At 47.2% G+C, this 20,345-nt stretch overlaps 2 protein-coding genes and 1 long non-coding RNA gene across 6 annotated transcripts; all 3 read left to right on the top strand.

Annotated features, from left to right (window-relative positions):
- Positions 1 to 203: 203 nt before the first annotated feature.
- Positions 204 to 4,211, top strand: LOC146765464 (uncharacterized). 3 transcript variants are annotated; one of them, XM_085560388.1, is made up of 2 exons: positions 204 to 508; positions 2,264 to 4,211. In XM_085560388.1, exons 1-2 carry the CDS (start codon positions 384 to 386, stop codon positions 3,426 to 3,428), a joined length of 1,290 nt encoding a protein of 429 aa, XP_085416514.1. In that variant the 5' UTR covers positions 204 to 383; the 3' UTR covers positions 3,429 to 4,211. The 3 variants fall into 3 exon arrangements, with proteins under 3 accessions (XP_085416514.1, XP_085416516.1, XP_085416515.1); XM_085560390.1 differs by lacking the exon at positions 204 to 508 and adding an exon at positions 1,149 to 1,812; XM_085560389.1 differs by lacking the exon at positions 204 to 508 and adding an exon at positions 1,867 to 2,050.
- Positions 4,212 to 8,614: 4,403 nt separating this feature from the next.
- On the top strand, positions 8,615 to 11,244 carry LOC146765463 (uncharacterized). Of its 2 annotated transcripts, none has more exons than XM_085560391.1 (2): positions 8,615 to 8,652; positions 9,282 to 11,244. In XM_085560391.1, the coding sequence occupies exon 2, from the start codon at positions 9,357 to 9,359 to the stop codon at positions 10,317 to 10,319; it is 963 nt and encodes a 320-aa protein (XP_085416517.1). In that variant the 5' UTR covers positions 8,615 to 8,652; positions 9,282 to 9,356; the 3' UTR covers positions 10,320 to 11,244. The 2 variants fall into 2 exon arrangements, with proteins under 2 accessions (XP_085416517.1, XP_085416518.1); XM_085560392.1 differs by lacking the exon at positions 8,615 to 8,652 and adding an exon at positions 8,676 to 8,773.
- A 4,425-nt stretch (positions 11,245 to 15,669) lies between these two features.
- On the top strand, positions 15,670 to 18,962 carry LOC146765462 (uncharacterized). The gene is made up of 2 exons (XR_014950013.1): positions 15,670 to 15,721; positions 17,668 to 18,962. It is a non-coding gene; the product is annotated as an uncharacterized LOC146765462 (long non-coding RNA).
- Positions 18,963 to 20,345: the final 1,383 nt, after the last annotated feature.

Below are 20,345 nucleotides of genomic sequence, written 5' to 3'. Positions count from 1 at the left end.
TTTTAGCATTAAAATATCAATGCACTGCCCATGGCAATGGGTTCATTCCCAGTGCTGGATTTGACCTGGATTGTTGATTTTTTTCCCCCAAATTACCCATGGGAAATCCCAAATCCACATCCAGCTCCTGGAATATTCCTCTGTTTTATGCCACCCTGTTATTGCAGGCTATCTCTGGTGGTCACTCCTCAGCCATAAAGACAAGCTGCCTTTATATTTTTATTTATTTTATTTATTTTATTTTTACTTTGCTGCTAAAAAAATCCCCAATTTTTACTTTTACGAGCAGTAAAACACTCTCAGGTGTAAAATAAAGGATGGGGCCATAATGGCTGTTCCCACAGGGAATGACAGTGGGGAGGAACTAAAAGTTCAGGGGATTGATGCTCCAGGAGCTGGGGGAAGACCTTTTGTGTGAGCCCTTGGCAGTATTTAGGTTGAGCTTGTGGTCCAAAAGGTACTTGGGAGGTTTTTCTTGTGTTCTGGTGGTTCCTTTTGTTCTAAGCTGGTAAGCATCTACTTTTACCCATGGTTTTTAACCCTAATTAAAACTATTTTTCTTTTGATTAATTATGGGGGTAGGCAAATATATAAATTATAAAGCACTGGGCTTATCTTGTGTGGTTTTTAGCTTGCTTTGGACCCTTTAATGATAGTATGTAGATTTCATTTTAGTTTTCATTCAAATGATGAAATTATTCAAAACTGAGGCTCCTTCTAATGAAAGTATGTTCATAGCTTAATTTTCATGTAAGTGTTTGGAGGACAGCATAAAATGCTTTCTCTTGGAATTTTTGTCATTTTCTTAGAGGAAATACAAATATAAAAGAAACTTGGAAGAAACCACTTGGCCATTGGGAATTCTGGCTCTAAAGCCATGTGTTCTGCTGTGATACAAAATAAAGGCAGAAAATAAGCTTGGGCTTCCACAATATTTTGGTGTTTTAGGGCCCATATGTTATATTAATGCTTTCAGACTTTAATGTTTCTAACAGTTCTTGTAAATACAATGCTGGGGGAGAGGCTGGAGGGCTGTTCTGAAGCTGGAAAATGTGGTGCTCCAAAACATTTGGGCCTGGGTCTGCAACATAATTAATGGATTATGCTGTGAGGTTGATAAACCCACAGACTGAAATTGGCTTTTTCTGGTGGCTTCAATCAGAAAAAAATAATTTCTTCTGTGGGCAGTTCATGTCTTTTACTCTAATTAACGAGGAGCATTTGTGTGGGTGGGTTTGTTGTTATTTTGTGGGGTTGCAAGTCAAAACTCAGTTTTCCCTTCCAACTGAAGGAGCTGCCCTTGTAAAATGCTGCACCTGAACTGTTACTTGTCAGAATTAACAGCAGCTACTCCTGGGTGCTGATTGCCACTCTGCTAATTAATAAACCCACCTGGGTGACTGGTGGGAATCCTGGACTGAGTGCTGGGGTTTGGGCTCTGAAATTCTCTTGCTTTTGAGCTGCTGTTTTGGTTTGAAAGCAAAATTAGTGAGAGACTTTAAGTCAGAAATATAATTTATTGGGAAAAGGGGAAAAAAAAGACAAAAATATATGTAATGATATAAAAGGAAGACCACTGACAAAGTCAGAATATAACTTGATACCCTTTTGGCCAGTGTGCTGGTAGCAGTTTAAATTGGAGTGGCTGCAGTCCTCTTGGAATGGCAGACGTGGTTGCTGTGTCTTCTTGGAAACTTTTGGAAAGGTTGCTTTTCTGTTTAGAAATTCCCAGATTTATCCAGGTGGGAATGCGTAGCTCCTCCCCCTGGGCAGAGCATTTTACAATGGACTGATGTTATTCTGAGTCACAAGGTGTGTCTTTAATCACCTGTTAAACAGAACTGGCTCCTGGAGAGTGTTATCTGTGAGTCCTGTGGGAAGACATTGATGGGCCCATTAACAGGAGATAAGGAAAAAACTGCCCAGAGGGAACTGCAGTTTGGATGGGGATAGGAAACTTCTTGGTGCTTCAATCTTGGACAGCTGCCCAGCTTGGGCAGTGATGTTTTTGTCCCGCTTGCCTGAGGTGTGGTAGGCAAAAAATTCCCAGGTGTGGTAGGCAAAAAATTCCCAGGTATGGTAGGAAAACATTCCCAGGTGTGGGAAGCTCAGTTTGGCTCTGCTGGAAGGAGCAAAGCCCAGGCCTTGGCTGTGCTTTGGTGCAGGGCCCTGCCTGAAGGTCCGTGGGAGCTAAACCACCAAATCTCTGGGAAATTATGAAACAGCAATGCTCAAAAGTGCCAAAATGCCCTTTTTCCTGCAGGTGTGGCAGCATGGGCAGCAGCCTCAGCCAGCAGCTGTGCTGTGTGCTCTGCGAGAGGTGCAGGGAGCAGGAGGCACCAAACGCGGAGCCCAGCGAGACCAAGCCCATCCTGCAGAACCCCAGGGACACGCGGATGTTCTTGGACACGCAGCCCTCCACCCCAGCCCTGAAGGTCCCCAAACGGGGCTCCAAGGACCTCGTCCAGGACCACCAGCCCTCAGCTGATGCTCTGGAGGAGAATGGAGAACCCTGCTCTGCTGCAGAAGGGTGGGAGGCAGCCTGGAATCCCATGGACTTCTTTGTGGCCCCCGCTGATGAGGAGGCTGAAGGAGGAGTTGAAGACTTAACCCAGCAGGGGAAAATGGGTGAGACAGAAGAAGAAATGAAACCTGTTGCTGATGTTCCTGTGGGAGGCACAGCTCTGGGCGCTGAGCTCGTGTCAGAGGAGCAGCAGCCTGGCAGGGAGGGAGCCCCCTGTGCTGGGATCACCCTCCAGGAGGGAAATATTCTCAGCCTCATGGAGCTCTCCAGCGAAGCTGAGCCTGGCCAAGGCAGTGAGACAGACCCTTCTGCAGACACCCTGGGGGCTCTCATGGGCAGGGAGCTGTCTGTGTGTGCTGTGCAGGGCACAGACAGGGCTAAAGCTGCTGAGATGAGTCCTCAGTCTGCGCCCAGGGCTGAGCTCAGCTGTCTGGTGGAAGCCATGTCTCTCCTGACCCTGCAGAGCCCTTCAGAGGTCATAGCAAGGGAGGTGGTCGAGATCTACTCCTCCTCTGCTGTGTCTTGGCAGCCCCTGTGCCCGCAGTGGGCGTCTCTGGAGCCACCAAACCAGCTGCTGGAGCTCTTGAAGGAGGACATGCAGGGCAGTGTGCCACCTGCCCAGGGCATGGGGAGCCTGTGCTGTGCAGGGCTTGCAGAGCTGAGTGAGGTCTTGCAGCAGCCCCAGGATGGAGCCCTGTGTGAGCTGGGACAGGAGGGGAGCAGGGCGTGCACCCCAGGACCTGAGGCAGAGCTGCAGGATGGGATCATGCAGCCAGAGCTTCCAGAAGAACCAGCAACTTTTGTTCCTGCACAGCAAGAAGCCGAGTTCCCATGTGTGCCCCCCTCACTGCCTCTAGTGCTTGGGAACAGTGGGGAAATAGAGGCTGAAAATGTTGAAGCTTGAGATGTCTGGTGCTCAGGTGGCCTGGGGTCACATCTGTGCAGTGACCAGGATGAGGCACCTGCCCTCAGGAAGGAGTTAACCCCAGCTGTTGGACTCAGGATTTTGCAGAATGTGTCCCAGACTTCAGAAGCTCTTGTCAGACAGATCTGTGAAGTTTTTACAGAGCTTTCCAGATGTTCTCCTGAGCTATTGTTCAGTCACAGATCTGTTTCTTGCTTTTCCCAGTAGCTGTTTTTCAGATCATGCCTCGCTGATTCACTCGAACAAGGATTTCACTGAGCTGATGTTGCTGCATTTCCCAGTGAGGTTTGGTGATGGGAGGTCTCCTCCCTTGGTCTGAGGAGTCTGGGAACAGAATAGGAAACTGCTGCTCTAATTGTGTGCAGTGAGATGATTTCTGTGAGGCCAACAGCCACTTCTCCTGCTGCCTCGGAATAATGAAATATTTGAACTACCTCCCTGAATAATTCTCTTGTATTGGTGCTTCCTGCTTTCTTGTCAATGTTGAACAAAATATTTTCACAGGAAGATGATGAAATCCTTGTTCTTTGTATCTCTAGTAGTAGTGGAAGTGTTTGTGTAACCCTGTGCAGCTTATACAGAAGTTAAAATGTAGTCTTGATCAGAATGCAGAAGTCAGTGTATGCAGCTGAAATCTACTGACTTTTAACATTCCTCCCTTTGTGCTACCAGTAAAATACACTTTTAAAAATCATGGCAAAACCCCAAACTGAGTGTGTTTTAATTGCTGGGAATAAATGAGAACAGAGAAAATGGCTAAAACTGTGGAGTGCTTTTCTTTACACTTCAAAGGAGAAATGGGGAGTGACTCCTTTTAAAGGAGCTTTTTGAGCAAGGTCTGACTACATAAAATGCCCAGAGGAGTGGGAGGGAGAGTGGTGGGTTGGAGATTTTTTTAGGCATTACAGGGTTCTTGAGCAATGGGATGGTGATGGGAAAAGTGCAAGGCAAAACATCCTGCAGGTGCCTCTTCAATATTTTGCACAGAGCTGAAGACTGAGGAGGAAGAGCTGAGTGTGACCAGAGATGCTGGGGGTGGAATTTAACACTTTGGGAAAAGGATGCGCTTTTTTAACACCTTGGCTTCTGTCCTTCCACCTGCCCTTAAGCTGACAAAGCCTCCTGTGTTTAAGACTTACAAAACAAATAATCTTCCTTTGCTTACTGGGGGAAAGAAGGTGCCTGGAACACTTTCTGTTTCTCAAAAGGCTTCTCTGAGCCAATAAATTCCAGTTATTGCTCAGGTGGGCTGTGTCTGCAGTGATATTAAACCCTGGTCTGCTTGGGCCTGAAAGGTGTTAAATAAACACACACAAAGCTGACTGAAAGCTCATCTGTCTGAACTCAATTGTTTTGCTTTTTGTTTGTTCTCCCAAAGTTGCCAACTGCTGCTGCTGTCTAGGAGGGAGCTGGGTCTGTGCACTGCCCCTCTTTGTCCCAGCCTCCCCCAACCCCCAAATTCATGCAGGGAAAAGGCTTGAATAAGTAACCCTGAGGGAAATCAGCCTCAATCACATTTATGACTGTGAGCTGGTTATCTAATTCTGCTGAGGAGGATTCTGAGCAGGAGCTGTGCTACAGAAAATGTTCTTTAACCATTGAGAGTCCTGTGGCTCCTTGGTGTGGGGATGGGAGCCAAGCAAAGTTTCCAAAGTCAAGTTGGAAAAGCAAAGCTGCAGTTCCCAGCTGGTGGAAAACCCTTCCTGTTCCTTGAGGAGGAAATTTTCAGCCCTGTTGGTGTCCTCCTCCTCTGTGCTGAATGAGGGCAGATAATCCCTGGGTTTGATGCCACACCAAATTAACCACTGAGAGTCCTGGGCCTGGGGACATGGGCTGGGCAGAGTTTCCAAGGTCAAGTTGGAAAAGCAAAGCTGCAGAGCTCCAATGGTGGAAAATCCTTCCTGCTCCTTGAGGAGAAGATTTTTCAGCCCTGTGGTTGATGCCTTGTGAAGGCTGACCTAGAACAGAGACTAGACAGAGCTAAAGAATAAAGTAGGGATTTATCGGGAGGCTTCAGTAGATCCACCTGGGGCAGCACAAGAGCCCAGCCAGGGATAGACCCTAGATGAACTCAAAAATGGCTACAAAATGGACAACCAGTCCTCCTGTTGTGATGCCAGCCCTGTGCTGGACCAGGGTGATCATCCCGGGGTTTGGTGCCACACCAAATTAACCACTGAGAGTCCTGGGCCTGGCGACACAGACCAGGCAGTTTCCAAGGCCAAATCCATGTTCTGCACCAGCTGGAAAAGCAACAGTGCAGAGCTCAGTGGTGAAAAACCCTTCCTGCTCCTTGAGGAGGAGGTTTTCAGCCCCGTGGTGTCCTCCTGTTGTGCTGCCAGCCCTGCGCTGAGCCAGGGTGATCATCCCTGGGTTTGACACCACACCAAACCTACCAAGAGGCCCTGCCATTTGCAAGGAGCAGTTCTGTAAAGAGGTAACAGCTTGAACTCTGCAATAAAACCCCCAAACAGGAGGAGTGATGCCCTGAGCTGCCTGCAGCCTGCTCCTTGTCAGCAGAGATGGCACAGAAGGGCTCTGTAATGGTGCTGTTGTGCAGCGTTCCATCCTGCAGCACAATCCTGGGCTGACAGCTGAGCCCGGCTCTTCGGAGGAGCTGTGATTATTTCCTTTTATTTGTCAAAAAAAGGAGTGTATGTTTTTTTTAGAACAGCCCTTTTAAATATATCAAAGTCGCAGAGATTGGAAAAGGCTTTTGGAACAAAGACTAAGCCTGGTAAAGGAAGATGTGATTGTTCTGACAGGAGGATTTTCCTCCTGCCACTTGTGTATGTTATGTTGCCATTTCTTGTGGTATCTCACATGCAGGAGATTTTCTGGGTTGGGTTAAAGTTGGGCTTTTTAAACAAGAATACTTCATACATTTATTTAATATATATTTTTCATATGTTTCCATATTTCACCGTGATTCAAGGGTAAGAAAGAAATTCTTTAAATTAAAAAAAAAAAATCTACACTTTAAATCTCAGAAATATCCCAACAACCTCATGATGAGACGATGACTTGAGCATCTTCCCATTGCACAGAACACTGCAATAAATCCCTGCAACATCTGCAGGATTTGGAAATCCACTTGCCAAGCTCCCTGCGCTGCAGTGCCTGACATTCCCCCCTGCAATGGGGATGCAATTTCCTTCCAGTTGTGTTGTTTTTCAAAGCAGCAATGTCCCCATAGCCACCAGAGTTCTCAGCCCTGCCGTGTGACACCATGCAAATGCTGTCATCGGTGTTTGTCACGTGTGAAAATTACGGATTAGTTCAGAGAAGTTTCCAACACTCAAAGAAATCCTGACCTGCCTCTGAATTTCAGCTCCAATGAATGTTGGAACCCAGGCCTGGTTCAGGGTTTCCGTGTAGTGGAAAAGTCTCTCCTCCAACCCGAGCTTCCAAAGAAAGGCTCAGCAGTCTCTGTTGTTGGGTCTCAAGGCAGTTTATTGCAAGTTTTCTAAAAGATTTTCTTCTGGGGCTCCTGTGGTTTGCTCAGAGCTCAGGCAGAGGCACACACACACCCTGACATCCTCTCTGACCCCGACTGCTTCTTCTCTCCCACCCAGGGCTGCTGCTGTCTTTTATATGGTACATTACGTGTTACATGTTCACAGTTTTTCCCAATGCCTATTACCTATATTAAATGGTGATTTTCTATCTTTTATATGGTACATTACGTGTTACATGTTTGCAGTTTTTCCCAATGCATATTAGCTATATTAAATGGTGATTTTCTACTCTAAACCAATCTGTGAGTGCCAACATCACCAAGAACATGGAGGTAAGGAAGAAGAGAGAGGGAGGACAGGGCAGGCCCAAATCCCAAATCCATCTTAAAACCTCTGACCCCCATGTACAAAACCAAAACCCCCCTGTACAGCACTCAAAAATTCTTCCCTCTACTTTGTAACTACTTCTACTCTAATATCTAAACTTTTGTGACTTCTTGTTCTTCCTGCAAGGTTGGTAACTCATTCCATGGCTCAAACCCAAAATCACAGCTGTTTGCAGCTGCGTGCCAGGGTCTCAAATGCTTCAGACCTGGGCCTGGAACATCCAAAAATGTCTGAGGGACATTTTGAGTTCCAACAAATGAAGCCTAAAATGAAGTGTAAGAAAAGAAAAAGGCTTTGGGAAGCTGTGAAACCACACCAGGCACAGAGTGAGGCCCTCCCAGCCATGGCAATGTGACATTGCAGTGGCACCAAGACGCAGAGCCCTGCCTGTTATCGAGCAGAGCAGATGTTGGAGCCCATCAGAAGGCAGCAGGGGCACATTGTCCTGCTCTGGTCCCAGCTCTGGCTGCACACACGGATTTACCTCGCCAAATGCTCCTCCTTTGTTCTCTGCTCTCAGGGAGTCACTGGAGCTCAGCGAAGTTTAGGATGCTGAACTAGATCTGGCGTCCAAAATTGTAGATTTGAGGGGTTTTTATGTAAATAAAAGAAGCCTGGAATGTTTCCATCTTGATTTTTTTTCATTCCACAGCACTGGTGATGCTGGCAGTGGATATTTACACTCTGCCTTTGCACTCCTGCCTGGGATTAGTTTGTTTTTAATGGATATTTGCTTTTGTGTTTTGCCCGTGTGACCAATTCCACATCTGAGCTCCCTCCCAGCCAGCAGACACAAGCAGGGCTGGGGAATGTCAGCACCAGCAGAGGCTGATCAGCTGGGTTGGGATGGTTCAAATCATCTGCAGCCACTGTAAAACTGCTAATTGCACCACTCAGCCAGCTGAAGACAGCACACAAGTGGGAAAGGGGGTAATTTTTCACCCCTAATTGCTCAATAACAAATAAAATGGTAGATTACAACGCCACTATTACCATTTGTGAGTTATACACTAACCCAGCCTGGTTCTTCTGCCACTTGGCATCACCACTTCTAACCAGAGGTCAGTTTGTCTTGTCCGTGGCTGCTCTGTGTCAACCCTGAGCTTTATTTTAAACATTCAGTGGCAATTATCAAAGTAAAGTTCATCAGCTGCACACAGGAGCACAGCCCCATCCTGTTCCCAAGGGCTTGGAAATGCCCGGGGAAATAGAGTAAGGGAACATCAGAACCTGCTGGAACTAAGGTTGGGAGTCAAGGGGGGAAGGGATTGGGTGTGATTCTCCCCTCCTATTTAAGCCCAGGTGAGGGCTTTGCCTCCCAGGTGAGGGGTCTTCAGTGGGGCAGTGGAGCTGTGCTGGTGAGCAGGGGCTCTGTGTGCTCTGTGCCTCTGGCAGCTCTCTTGCTGCTTGGTTTTTATGGGATGGGTTCCTTGCTTTAATTCATGCACGTTTTTACAGTCTGGGCCTCCTTGAGCACAAGTAATTTGGTTGGGTTTAGCTCATTTCAGTGTTTAAGGCAGTCCTTGCTTCTCAGTTCTTGAATTAGCTTTATGCTGGGAGATGATATCTTACCTTTTACTTTGCTTGTGTCTCTTGCAGTCCTCTCCTAATGTTATTTATCAGGAATAAACCCTGCTGTATCTTGTGAATTTCAAATTTATCAGTAATTTTTTCCTCTTGCCTTGCTTCTCTTCCCTCCTGCTCCCATCTATTACTGTAAGTCTAAACATTTCCTTGTCTGGAGTGAAGAGTGGCTCCTGAGACCTGCCACTGTTTTCCAGAGCGTTCTGCTTTGACTGACAAATTGTCTCTTTTTCCCTCTTTTCAGACTGTTCTTTATTAAAATGTCTCTGTGTCTCTCCTGACCCCTCCAGGTGCAATTCCACCTGTTCAGCTCATTCCTGTGATCCCTGAGCTACTGCTGGGTGACAACTGGGTAATTAACTCACCCTAATGAGCTTGGGCTAATAAACATCCATTTCCACAGGTGTGAAGCCCCTTCCTCCTCAAGAGCCAGAGCTCCCACAGGAGCAGGAGAAGCCCTTGGAGTTCCTCTGCGGCCATGGGAGGTATTTTTGGGAAGAGCAAGAGGCCCTGTGTGTTCCCCAGGGTGGTTTACAGGGCCAAGGGCAGGAAGGCTGCCCGGGTGTGCTGCGATGCAGCCACCTGGACTGGGGAGAGCCAATTCCACTCCGCGCGCATCGGGAGGACTCCGAGAGGCCCCGAGCCTCCTGCTGCCACCATGGTGCTGGAAACTTCTGGAAGTGAATTTGGAGAGGAGGAAGGAGACTTGGCCTCCTCTCCAAGGGCACAGCACGGCGAAGCCTCAGCCCCTGAGGCTGCTGGAGACACACGAGGGGCTGAGCTGTGCCAGGAGCCCGAAGGCAAACCTGACCCAGAGCTGCTGGAACCCCAGGACCTCACTGGAGAGGCACAAGGATCCCCAAATTCCCAGGACAGCAGTGATGCTGAGGCTGTTCTGCATCCCCCTGGCAGCTCTTTGCCCCCCGAGCTGTGCCGTGGGGACCAGAGGGTGCCACCTCTCACCCGGACCATGGTGGAGGTTGATGTCCACGTGTCTGCAGGTGATGCTGGGGAGCCTGGGCAGGGTCAGGCTGATCCAAAATCTGAGCTGCTGAGGGCTGCAGGGCAGGAGGCCGGGGCTGGCGGTGCCGTGGAGGACGCCTGTGTTGGGAAGGCTCTTTGGGAAGAGGCAGGTGACACCACGGCTGCTTTGTGTCCCCTGGAGGAGCCAGAGCTGCCCCTGAAGGCTGCAGAGGCAGGAGAGGGCATGGCAGATGGGCAGAGAGCTGCACTAGAGCAGTGGGGAGAAGAAGATGAAGCCCCAGCTGATCTCCAGCTGGGACAAGGTGAGATTGATGTTCCTGAAGGTGAGAAGGGAGCTGCTGGTGGAGCAGAGCAAGATGAAGAGATGGATGGGCAGACAGCAGAGGAGAGCCCAGCCTTGCCAGAAACCCAGGAGGAGATCACAGTTAGCAGCGAGGGAGAGCCAGAGGAGCACTGAAAAAGCACCTGGAACCCGGAGCAGCAACCACAGAGCACCCTGAGGGTTTGTCTGCAGTGCTGAACCTGCTACCTCCATCCTGCCAAATGGGGCTTGTGCCCCAAAGGACCCAGAAATCAGGGTGGAGGTGGCAGAACCTGCTTTGAGAAACTGAAAACTAAGATGCTGAACTTAAAATCTGTGTGCTCTGCAAGTGGCACTGCCCTCCTTCCTTCTCTGCTGGGAGAGGGAGTGTGGGCATGGGCTGTTTCATGGCACAGAAAGTGTATTTATGTGTTTATTTCTGTATTTATACCCTGGCTAGGGCTGTGCACTTCATTGTTATCACCCTGTGTGTGGCTGCACAGGGTTAAGTGATGTCTAATTTATTAATTACACTTGTCCTCTCACCCCACTGACTTGTCACCACTATTGGAAATGCATTGTCTGATGTGTGTATTGCAATTGGAATCAATAAATGTTAAATCATTTTAACACCGACTGCTATGAAATGTTGGGTTAATAATGTTCTGATAATTCATTTCTGATATTTCCATTGACTCCAATGCTGGAACTGATGTTTTTACACTTTTCAGCTTGTAAAGTGTTTGGTAAAATGCTGAATATTGATACCAGTGGCCTCAGACTGAGAGCTGCTCCTCCCCTGGTGATTTCCTTGCAGATCTTGGAATGCCAACTGGGCTTGCTGTGCTTAGACCCTGATGAATCTAAAGATGAAAGGCTGAATTTCCAAATGTGACTCATTTAGAGAATTTGCTTTACAGAATTTGGCTTTACAGGACTTGGAATTTGCTTTATGGTTTGTGCTGGCTGGGTGGAGGTCAAGGAGCTCAGACTGGAGGCCTGTGGAAGGAGCTGTAAACAACAAAAAAAGCTTATTGTGGTCATTTTGCTGCAAATAATCAATAAACTTCTGGCACCTGCATATCCAATGGTAATCTCTAATTACACAGTGCTAAGCAGAGGGGAGTTTTCCCATCAAACCTGTCTGGTGGCATGGGTCTCACTGAATTTAGGAATGATGTGGTGTTGCAAGGATTCAGGGGAATAATACAGCCTCATTTCTTTCAAGTAAAAGGTTTTTACACCACATTGTTTTGCTAGAACTCATGGGGATTAAAAAAAAACCTAAATAAATGGGAAATAATTATTTGTATTAGCTGGAAAACTTCAATGTGAAGGAGAGCAAGATTCTCCCTAAGGAAAGCATTTCCAGCTCTGGTGTTCTGTGTGCATCCTCACTAACAGCATTCACAGGAGGCAAGAAATGATGGTTAAAGGCAAGCCAGGAGATGAGGATGTTGAGAGCAATGCTTCTATTTAAGGGATGATTGGTTTTACTGTCTTTAAGTGCTTAATCGCATCAGGAGTTTGGTGCACCCTTAAAAAGATTTCCTTTGGCTCCAAGCACCGAGCTGCCACACTCCAAACCTCTCCACTTAAGCCAGACTTGCTTAATTTTATTTTTTTCCCAATCTGAGTGAGACCTTGCCCATGGAAATGTCTCATCTGCCCTTAAACAACTCAGAGGCTGCTCCTTGGTTGCTCCTCATGGTCCCAAAGGTTCTGGGTTTGGCTGCCTCTGGCAAAGCTCTGCTCTTAGGCTGGAGATCCTGTTCTTGTGTCATAGAATTTAGATTTACAAATCAGTGAGTCGGCAGCTCCTCTTTGCTAGGAGAGCACAGAGGCCTGAGGAAATCATGGGGAAAGAAGCAGAGAGCAACAAAAACCTCTGTGCATCGCTCTGCCCCTCTCTGAGATGTTCAGATCAACCAATGGAATTGTGTTTTGTGCTTGTGATTTAGTAAAAGCATCTCAGAGTTCATGGGATTCTGTTAAAATTACAGAGCAGCTCCTTCCCCCCGTGACTGAAGGTGTGGGGCTAATCAAGAGTGACAATAAATACAGAATTACATGACACTGTTGGTGCCACACTGAAATGGGTGGAAGGGATCAATTTCCCCCCCAGAGGAATTGTGCAGAATAATTCTGCAGGCTGGAGTCTCCCAGACATCACCCCCAAACCTTCCAGGTGATTGCCAAATTACAGGAACAAAAGTGGGGCTGGCAGCTCTTCAATTCTGCTGGAATTTTGGTGTTTACATCTAATTAGTAAAGCTGCAGTCTGAATCAGGGACATTCTCTCATGCTCTGGAAAAGGAGTGATTTTTTCCTTCCTTTCTCAGAAAATTTGTGGAATAATCTTCCACATGCAATGCTGCAGAATTTTGGGGAAGGAGTTTTTGCAATGTCCTGACTTCACCAATCTGAGTGTTTGTGATGTAAAAAGTTCCTTGGCAAAGGAGGAAAAAATCAGCTAAAATTCCTCTTACAATATTCCAGTTCTGCTGCTTTTTTGTCATCACATTCATCTGGGGTTTTCAGATGTGCCCCAAGTTCTGTAAAGTCCAAGTTCTCTAAAGCTTTACCCTCAGTTTTTCCTGGTTTGCACTGTCCTTGTTTGACCTACCCAAAATTACACCTGGGGAGATTTGGCTTTGGCAATTTTAATGGCTTTAAAAGCCTTTGTCAGAGGAGCCTCTGCCTCGTTTCTGATATTTGCATTGACTCCAATGCCAGAACTGATACTTTTGCCCTTTTCAGCTTGTGAAGTGTTTGGTAAAATGCTGAATGTTGATACCAGTGGTGTCAGAATGAAAGCTGCTCCTCCCCTGGTGATTTCCTTGCAGATCTGGGAACACCAACTGTGCTTGCTGTGCTCAGGCCCTGATGAAACTAAAGATGAAAGGCTGAACTTCCAAATGTGACTCATTTAGAGCAAGGCTTAGGTCTGGAAGCACTTTAATGCTTTGAAACTCCGATTCCTGCCCTGTGAGCAGGGAAAGCCCACCCTGCAGTCATGGTGTCTGCTTTGTTTTGCAGTGATCCCAGGATTGTGAAAGTCCTTGTTTCCTAGCCTGCCACGGGCAAAGAAGGAGTCTGGAATGCTTCAGATCGCGTTCTCAAGGTTGTTTCTTTTTCCTTATCTACAACATTCTTTCTCTGACCTGCTGAGCTCTGTCCAGAAAGGAAGCCATGGCCATCTGCCTCAAGTCTCAGGCAGCTCCCACATTATGTACCAAAAACTACATGTGCTATGTTTACAATTTTGCGCCAATATCTATAATTTATGTTGGACATGTGGACATGGACATTTATGTGTGTCCCTACCTTAAACCAACAGAAAAGTGTCACCATCACAGCAAGACATGGAGGACAAGGAGAAGGAGAAGAAGGGCAGGACATGCCCAAATCCCTCCATCTTGTACCCCTGATCCCCATTCTAAAAACCCCAAAATTCTACTTTTTCACCCTGTGTTAATTCAACTACCACACTGCTCAAACCCTTGTGGCTTGTAATTCCTCATACAGAGTTGGCAGCTTTTTCCATGGTTTAAAATCAAAGCCACGGGTGTTTTTGATTTCATGCCAACGTCTCTGAGCCCCCTGCCAGGCTCTGGGGATACCCAGGGCAGCCAGAGAGATGTCCTGGACTCCGACCCTGCAGCAGCAGAACTCCTGCACCACCCAGCAGGGACATCCCTGACTGCTCCAAACTCTTTGTCACTGGTGAGTGAAGGCAAATTCCACCTTGGACTGCTCTGTCCTTTCAGGCAAGTCCTCATGGGAGGATCTAGAACAATGCAGTGGTGTTCTAACCCAGCGCTGTTCCCAGGCTCCAGGCTGCCCTCTTAAGATGATAAGCAGCAAATTCCCTGCTAAACCCCACGATGAATCACTGCAAATGGGTCTAAAGCAGCATTTCCCCATCACACAACTGTCTTGGAGTGCAATCTAATTTTTTGGCACTTGGGAAATCTTAGCTCCTGTTGCTAAGAATCCCTGCTTTGAACTTTTATAGTTAAACTTCCTGTCATTCAGCAGGAAATATTAATAAAAAGAATTTGTTACACTTGAGAAAGTAAAACCTCAGCAGTGTTTAGGAGCTGCTGGAGCTGTTAGGAAGTCCAGTGTTTCTCTTCCTACAGAAGCACCTTTATAAATTATCACCCTCCTCATCACAGTAAATCTGTTTCTCCTGAACTCTTACACAACTAAATAAAAAGTTCTGAAAACAGTGGTCAAAACCCAAACACTTCCCTTATCCAGAGATCAATATTTTAGTTCAATACAAAACAATTTTGCATTGTTTTGGTTGTTGGATCCCTGCCTGGATTTCAGGAGCTCAAGAATTTAATTCCTTCCTCACACTCTCCTCTCTCCACAACATCCAAGGAGCCCAGATGAAAAATCCCAAAATCTGCAGTGATCTGACAACCAGACCCAACCACGATGTGAAAGAGCAGTTCTGAAACAAAAGCCACTCAAAACACCTTTCCAGAGAGAGAGAAACCATGATCACAAACCTCCCCCAGCTCTGCCTCCTCTGCTGCCAAGTGCCTGCAGCACCTCCCAGGAGATGAAAAGCACCCAGAGTTGTTCCTGGGGATGGGGAGGATGTTCTGTGCCTGCAAACCCTCAGCTGCAAGGAGAATTTCCTCAGTTCTGTCCTACAGCTGCTGCTCTGCAGCCACAAGATCCCAGGGTGGTTTGGGTTGAAAAGAATCTCAAAAATCATCTCACTTCACCCCTGCCACAGACAGGGACACCTTCTGCTGTCCCAGGGTGCTCCAAGCCCTGTCCAACCTGGCCCTGGGCACTGCCAGGGATGGAGCAGCCACAGCATCTCTGTGTCAGGGCCTCACCATCCTCACAGGGAAGAATTTCTTCCTAAATCCTCCCTCTAAACTGTTCTGTCAGTCTGGGGCCATTCTCCCTTGTCTACGTCTTGCCAGAAGTCTCTCCAACCTGTCACTGTGCAGAGACACCCCACAACATTTCCCTTCAGTTTTGTGTAAATACCCAAAGAGAGACCCCACAACATTTCCCTTCAGTTTTGTGTAAATACCCAAACAGAGACCCTAAAACATTTCCCTTCAGCTCGGTGTAAATACCCAAACAGAGACCCAAAAAGAGACCCGACAACATTTCCCTTCAATTCTCTGTAAATACCTAAAGAGAGACCCCACAACATTTCCCTTCAATTCTGTATAAATACCTAAAGAGACCCCACAACATTTCCCTTCAATTCTCTGAAAATACCCAAAGAGAGACCCCACATTTCCCTTCAGCTCTGTGTAAATTGTTCAGGGACAAAAAGGAAAATAATATCTAAATACACAGAACCCTCTAATGTGGGTTAATTTACTTCATATGCTATTTCATAAAGATGGATCAAGAACAGTTCCCAATCTTTCAGGCAGCTGTGGAAGGGATCAGTAATTAATTAAATCATTAGGTTTGGGTGGAAGTAATTCAGTGTTGCTGCCCTGCCCTATTTAAGGTCCAGGTGCTCCTTCCCAAGCTGTGCTGGGAACTTCTTGGAGAAATTTCCTTTGCAAGTGAGTGTGGGTGTTGCATGATGCAAATTTGGTTTGTTTTTTTTTTGGGAAGGAGGGATTTCATTTTGGAGGGTTTTGTTTGGCTTCTCTAGTGAGGGAGGGCTCTGCCTTTAGGGTTTCAGCAGAACTGTAACTATGCTTTCTTGTGTCTTTGGCTTTGAACTAAATTCTGCTGGTGGGACTAAACATGAAACATTCACAGCATGAAATGGTCAAATGAGGAAGGGCAAATAATTCTCCTACATATAAAAATGAACTGATATCTTCAGGTAATAAATATCTATATCTTTATAAACAAACCCTCTTGGGAGACAGCAACAATAGAATCTGTCTCTTGTCATATTTTTGAGCTTCTTTTGCAGTGATGACAAATAAATAGAAGTGTAGCAGAAAATAAGTTATTATTTCCCTTTCCTCTCCTGGCATTTTACTGCCCTACCAAGATGTCATGAAACATTTCCTGGCTATATTCATTTGCACAAAATCCTTGCTGCTGTTGCAACAATTGCTTACAAAACATTCATTTATTTATTACTTGTCCTCTTTGTAGCTTTGATATCAAAGAGCATCTCTCTCTCTTATTTTGTTTTGGCTTTTCTCTCCAGTAGAAGTGGATGGGTTCATTTTTCTTTTCCTTTCTTGCAACTCTGTAGTTTTAAGTGATTAAGTTCATGTAGTCTTATAAGTGAGTGCCTAACCACCGTGGAATCACACATTTTTACAGATTCTACCCATAAAAGCAGCTCAAGCAGTGCAGCAAAACTGCTCTGGATCCATTAGCTCCACTTTAAAAACTGTAATTCCTAAATTATAGATCTGCTTTTTCTGCTGTTCCTCTGGCTCTGTGCTGTGCTGGTCGAGCTCTCTGCAGCACCAGCTGCAATCAGATCATGTTGTGTGGCACCTGTGTCCCACTTGAAATATTTAGGGATAAAAAGTGGCCCAGGATTTGGAGTGGAACAGGCTGGGAGGGAGCTGAGGCTGGTGGGGAATGGGCTGAACTTGCTGCCCTGCTTAAAAGCAGAACTTTATCACCCTGAGCCAGGACTAAAGGCTGAGGTGCTGCACATCAATGGTTTAAGTTGTGTTTGCTTTGTGGTTTCCCTGCCAGAAACAGGGCACTTTTATCCTGCTTAACAATAAGTTTTTAACTTTGCAATGGCAGATTGCAAAGGGAGTTACTGGGGCTGTGTGCAGGTCTCTCTGTCCCTTTTCCACACAACCTCCCCCTGCTCCTTCCCTGCAAAGTGCTGATCTGTTTTCTGGTAGTGCTGCAGTTGTAAAAAGGCCCTTTACAAGCATAACCTGAGGGAAATGTTTCTCTGCATTCAGAATGCACTGCCCCTTTTTAATGTTTGAGTTTGAAGCAGTGGCATTGCTGTAGTTTCTAAAAAGCGAATTAATGACTGGTAAAATAATGACCCAAGGGCCTGAAAACCTCGTGCTTCTCACCTCTCAATAAGGAGATATTTTCCTTTTTCTTTCCTTTCTGCTCCCTTCTATATCTTACCAGGCCTATGAATGGCTTCCCTGGCTAAATGTGAACTACTTTGTAGAATTAATAAATGTTTTAGTAAACAAGAGGAGACCTAAATAGTATTTACTTTGGACATACAAACTAATAACTGTGAAGTGCAGTGTGGGCTGAGAGTCCTGGGGAGGGAGTGACTTCCTAAATGCTCTCAGCAGCTTCAAAAGGCTAAGAATGGCTTAACAAGAATAAAACCTGCAGCTCTGAAATGGCAAGTTGATTTTGATTTTAGAGGGGCATTTTCTGCTGTGGCACAGGGCTAAGAAGTTAATGGGAGTCTGATCTTCCTTTTCAGGGGGCATTTTCTGCCATGGCACACAGCTAAGAAATTAGAGTCTGATCTTCCTTTTCGAGGGGCATTTTCTGCTGTGGCACAGGGCTGAGTGGGTTCTGTTGGATTTTTCCTCTCTTGCAGGTGGCCCAGGAGTGGTGTGGCAGCTCAGCAAGGCTGGGATGAGGATCTGTGTCTGCCCCTGAAGGCTCTGTTGGTGTTGCCCAAGGCTCTGTTGGTGGTGTCCAAGCCCCTCAGGACCCCCTGGAAAAGGCTCTGAGCAGGATTTGCTGTCACCCCTCAGCCATGGGGAACGAGCTCAGCCACAGGAGATACTGCAGGAGGTTCAGGAGGTTTGAAAGGCTGCCAGCTGAGGAGGGAATGGCTGTGCCTGATGATGTCCCCAGGGCCCAGCCAGCCCAGGGTGAAGGATTTTGGGGCAGTGGGAGCCACCCTGAGAATGAGGAAGCCCAAGGTGCTGCTGCAGGGCTGCAGAGCACAGAGCAAGGAAGGAAAAGGGAAATGGCCTCGTGTTCCCCACCAGTGAGCCAAGAGATGGAGAGAAGCTCAGAGCTGCAGGAAGCTGGGGACAATCCCCCTGCCATAAATCCAGATGGAAAAACTCCTGCTGCGAGTCAGGGGAGAGCTGAGGCAGCTGGAGGACACACAGAGGTGACAACAAGGGACTTCCCTCTGCAGCCTGCACTGGAGGTGGGAGCTGGAGAGCTGGAGACCAAGCAGGGGACAGCAAAAAGCAGCTCAGGGTTGCACAAGAGACCCAGCACCAGGGTGTGCAGGGCCAGCCCTCTCTGCAGGTGGCTGAAGAACCTCAGGAGCCCAGCAGAAAAACCTAAAGCCAAGCCTGGTGCAGTCAGCAGCCAAGAGTGAGGCTCCTGTGTGCTGGAGACCGATCAAGTGCCCACTGTGATACCTTCAAAGAAGAAAAAGATAAAAGACTGGTAAATATAAATATCTGCAATAAGAGGATGCTAATTTTGTCATCTTTAAGCTGCTTGTCTGCTGGATATTCCTGGCTGTCTTACACCCTGTGTGGAGCATTCCCTCTGGGAGATGAAGTGACTCTGTTCCCTCAGCCAGCAGCTCGTGAGGATTGTTTGGGGCTGCTCTGTAAAAGCTCCTTTTTGAAACCCTGCAAAGGTGCAGCTTTGGATCTTCCTGGTGCTTCTATCGTTATTTAATTTCCTTCCCCTGTTTGTAATAACTTGCTCTGCTTAATGGTCCAAGAGAAGGATGAGTAGCATCAGCATTATCACCTAAATTAATTATAAAACCAGTAGATGCTTATAAATGCACGGTGGTGGTGGTGGGTGCTCTGGGGGAGGCTTGGTGAACAAGGGGCTCCAGTTTTGCTGTTGGAAATGTTTTCTTTGTGCGCTTTTGGAGCTGGAAGTCAATAAAAGCCACTCTCGGTGCCTCCATTGAAGCCTTGGCTGCAGCTGAAGTGGGATGAGGGAGGGAAGGAGGGGATGGGCTCTGGGAGTGGGCACTGGGAGGGCTCCCTGGGCTACCAAGGAGCTGCTCTGGCTGTGCTGGGGCTGCTCCTGACCAGACTGAGGGGTCTGCCTCAGGAAAAGTCTTTAATTTGGTTGCTGCAGCTCTGTGCCACCCATGTGGCCCCTCCAGGTGTCTTGGAGCTGACCTAAGCCCAGAATGCTGAGCCTTCTTCTGCTAAAGATTCCAGCTGGGGGCAGAAATCCTTCTGAGATTCTTCTCCAGAAAATCCCTTCTGGGAGAGGGGAAAGACAAAAAGAGGAGCTGGCAGAGCCAAGGAGGGGCTGCAGGGCTGTGCTGGAGCTGCCCAGCTCCTTGGGGGTGCCAGCCTGGCATGGAGCAGCAGGGAGGGGGGGAAATGCCAAGGGAGGATAATTTGAGCAGCAGCCTGAGGTTCTGAACTGCCTCCTGGACCTTCCTGAGGTACCTGAGCAGCCCCTGGACCTTCCTGAGGTACCTGAGCAGCTCCTGGAGCAGCTCCTGCGCTGCCTGAGGTACCAGGGCAGCTCCTGCCCTGGCTGCTGCTCAGTCGCTGCCCTGGGGCACTGCTGGCAGCTTTGATCCCATTCCCAGCTGGACCACAGGTAGGAAACTCCTCATTCTTGTCCTTCTCCTTCAGCTCTTTCCTTCTTAGAAGCCCCAGTTTGATTTCCTTCCTTGATGTTCCCTTTGTAGTGATGCTTTAGGATTTTAGCTTTTCTATTTCCCATCTATTTGTAACCTGCAGTTCTTTAGTGTAGAACTCCAAACTCCATATCCAGTCTGAGCTGCTGCTTCCCCATTTTGGGCAGACACAACAATTCCTCTCCAGGCCTGGCAATCAAGGACACCTCACTGCTTCAGGCCAGAGATGGAAACAAAAGTGAGTTGTGGGAGCAAACCTGAGGTAAATTACTTCATTAACTGAATCTCTAATTGGCAGATTCACCCCCAATATGCAAAAGGACCAAACTTATAAAAGTGTGAAAGCTTTTGACTGGTTGTCCATTTTTGGCTGGGTTTTGTCTGCCCTAAATGTACCTGAAGGCCCTTCAAGAAATAGAACTGCTTTTTATTCCCTTAATTTTGTCTGGCCTTTGTTTTTATGCAGCCCAAGAAGGCACCAAGAGGTGCATCCCCAGCTCTCCTGAGGTGACCAGGACAGCCAAGTGCCTTTATCTTACTCATCACCGCACCAATATTCCTGCTAAAATCCCCTTGAAGAGCTTAGAGCACACCTTGGAGCTATTCTTGAATGGAATTAAGGCAAAAATATCACTTCAGCACATCCCTTTCTACACCTCCACCTCAATCCAAAGCTGTTGGCAGTG

The sequence above is a fragment of the Lonchura striata genome, chromosome 24 (assembly GCF_050655825.1).
Source record: "Lonchura striata isolate lonStrDom1 chromosome 24, ASM5065582v1, whole genome shotgun sequence".
NCBI classification, from domain to species: Eukaryota; Metazoa; Chordata; class Aves; order Passeriformes; family Estrildidae; genus Lonchura; species Lonchura striata.
Note: the sequence above shows the minus strand (reverse complement) of the source record. Positions and strands in the feature narration are given on the sequence as shown.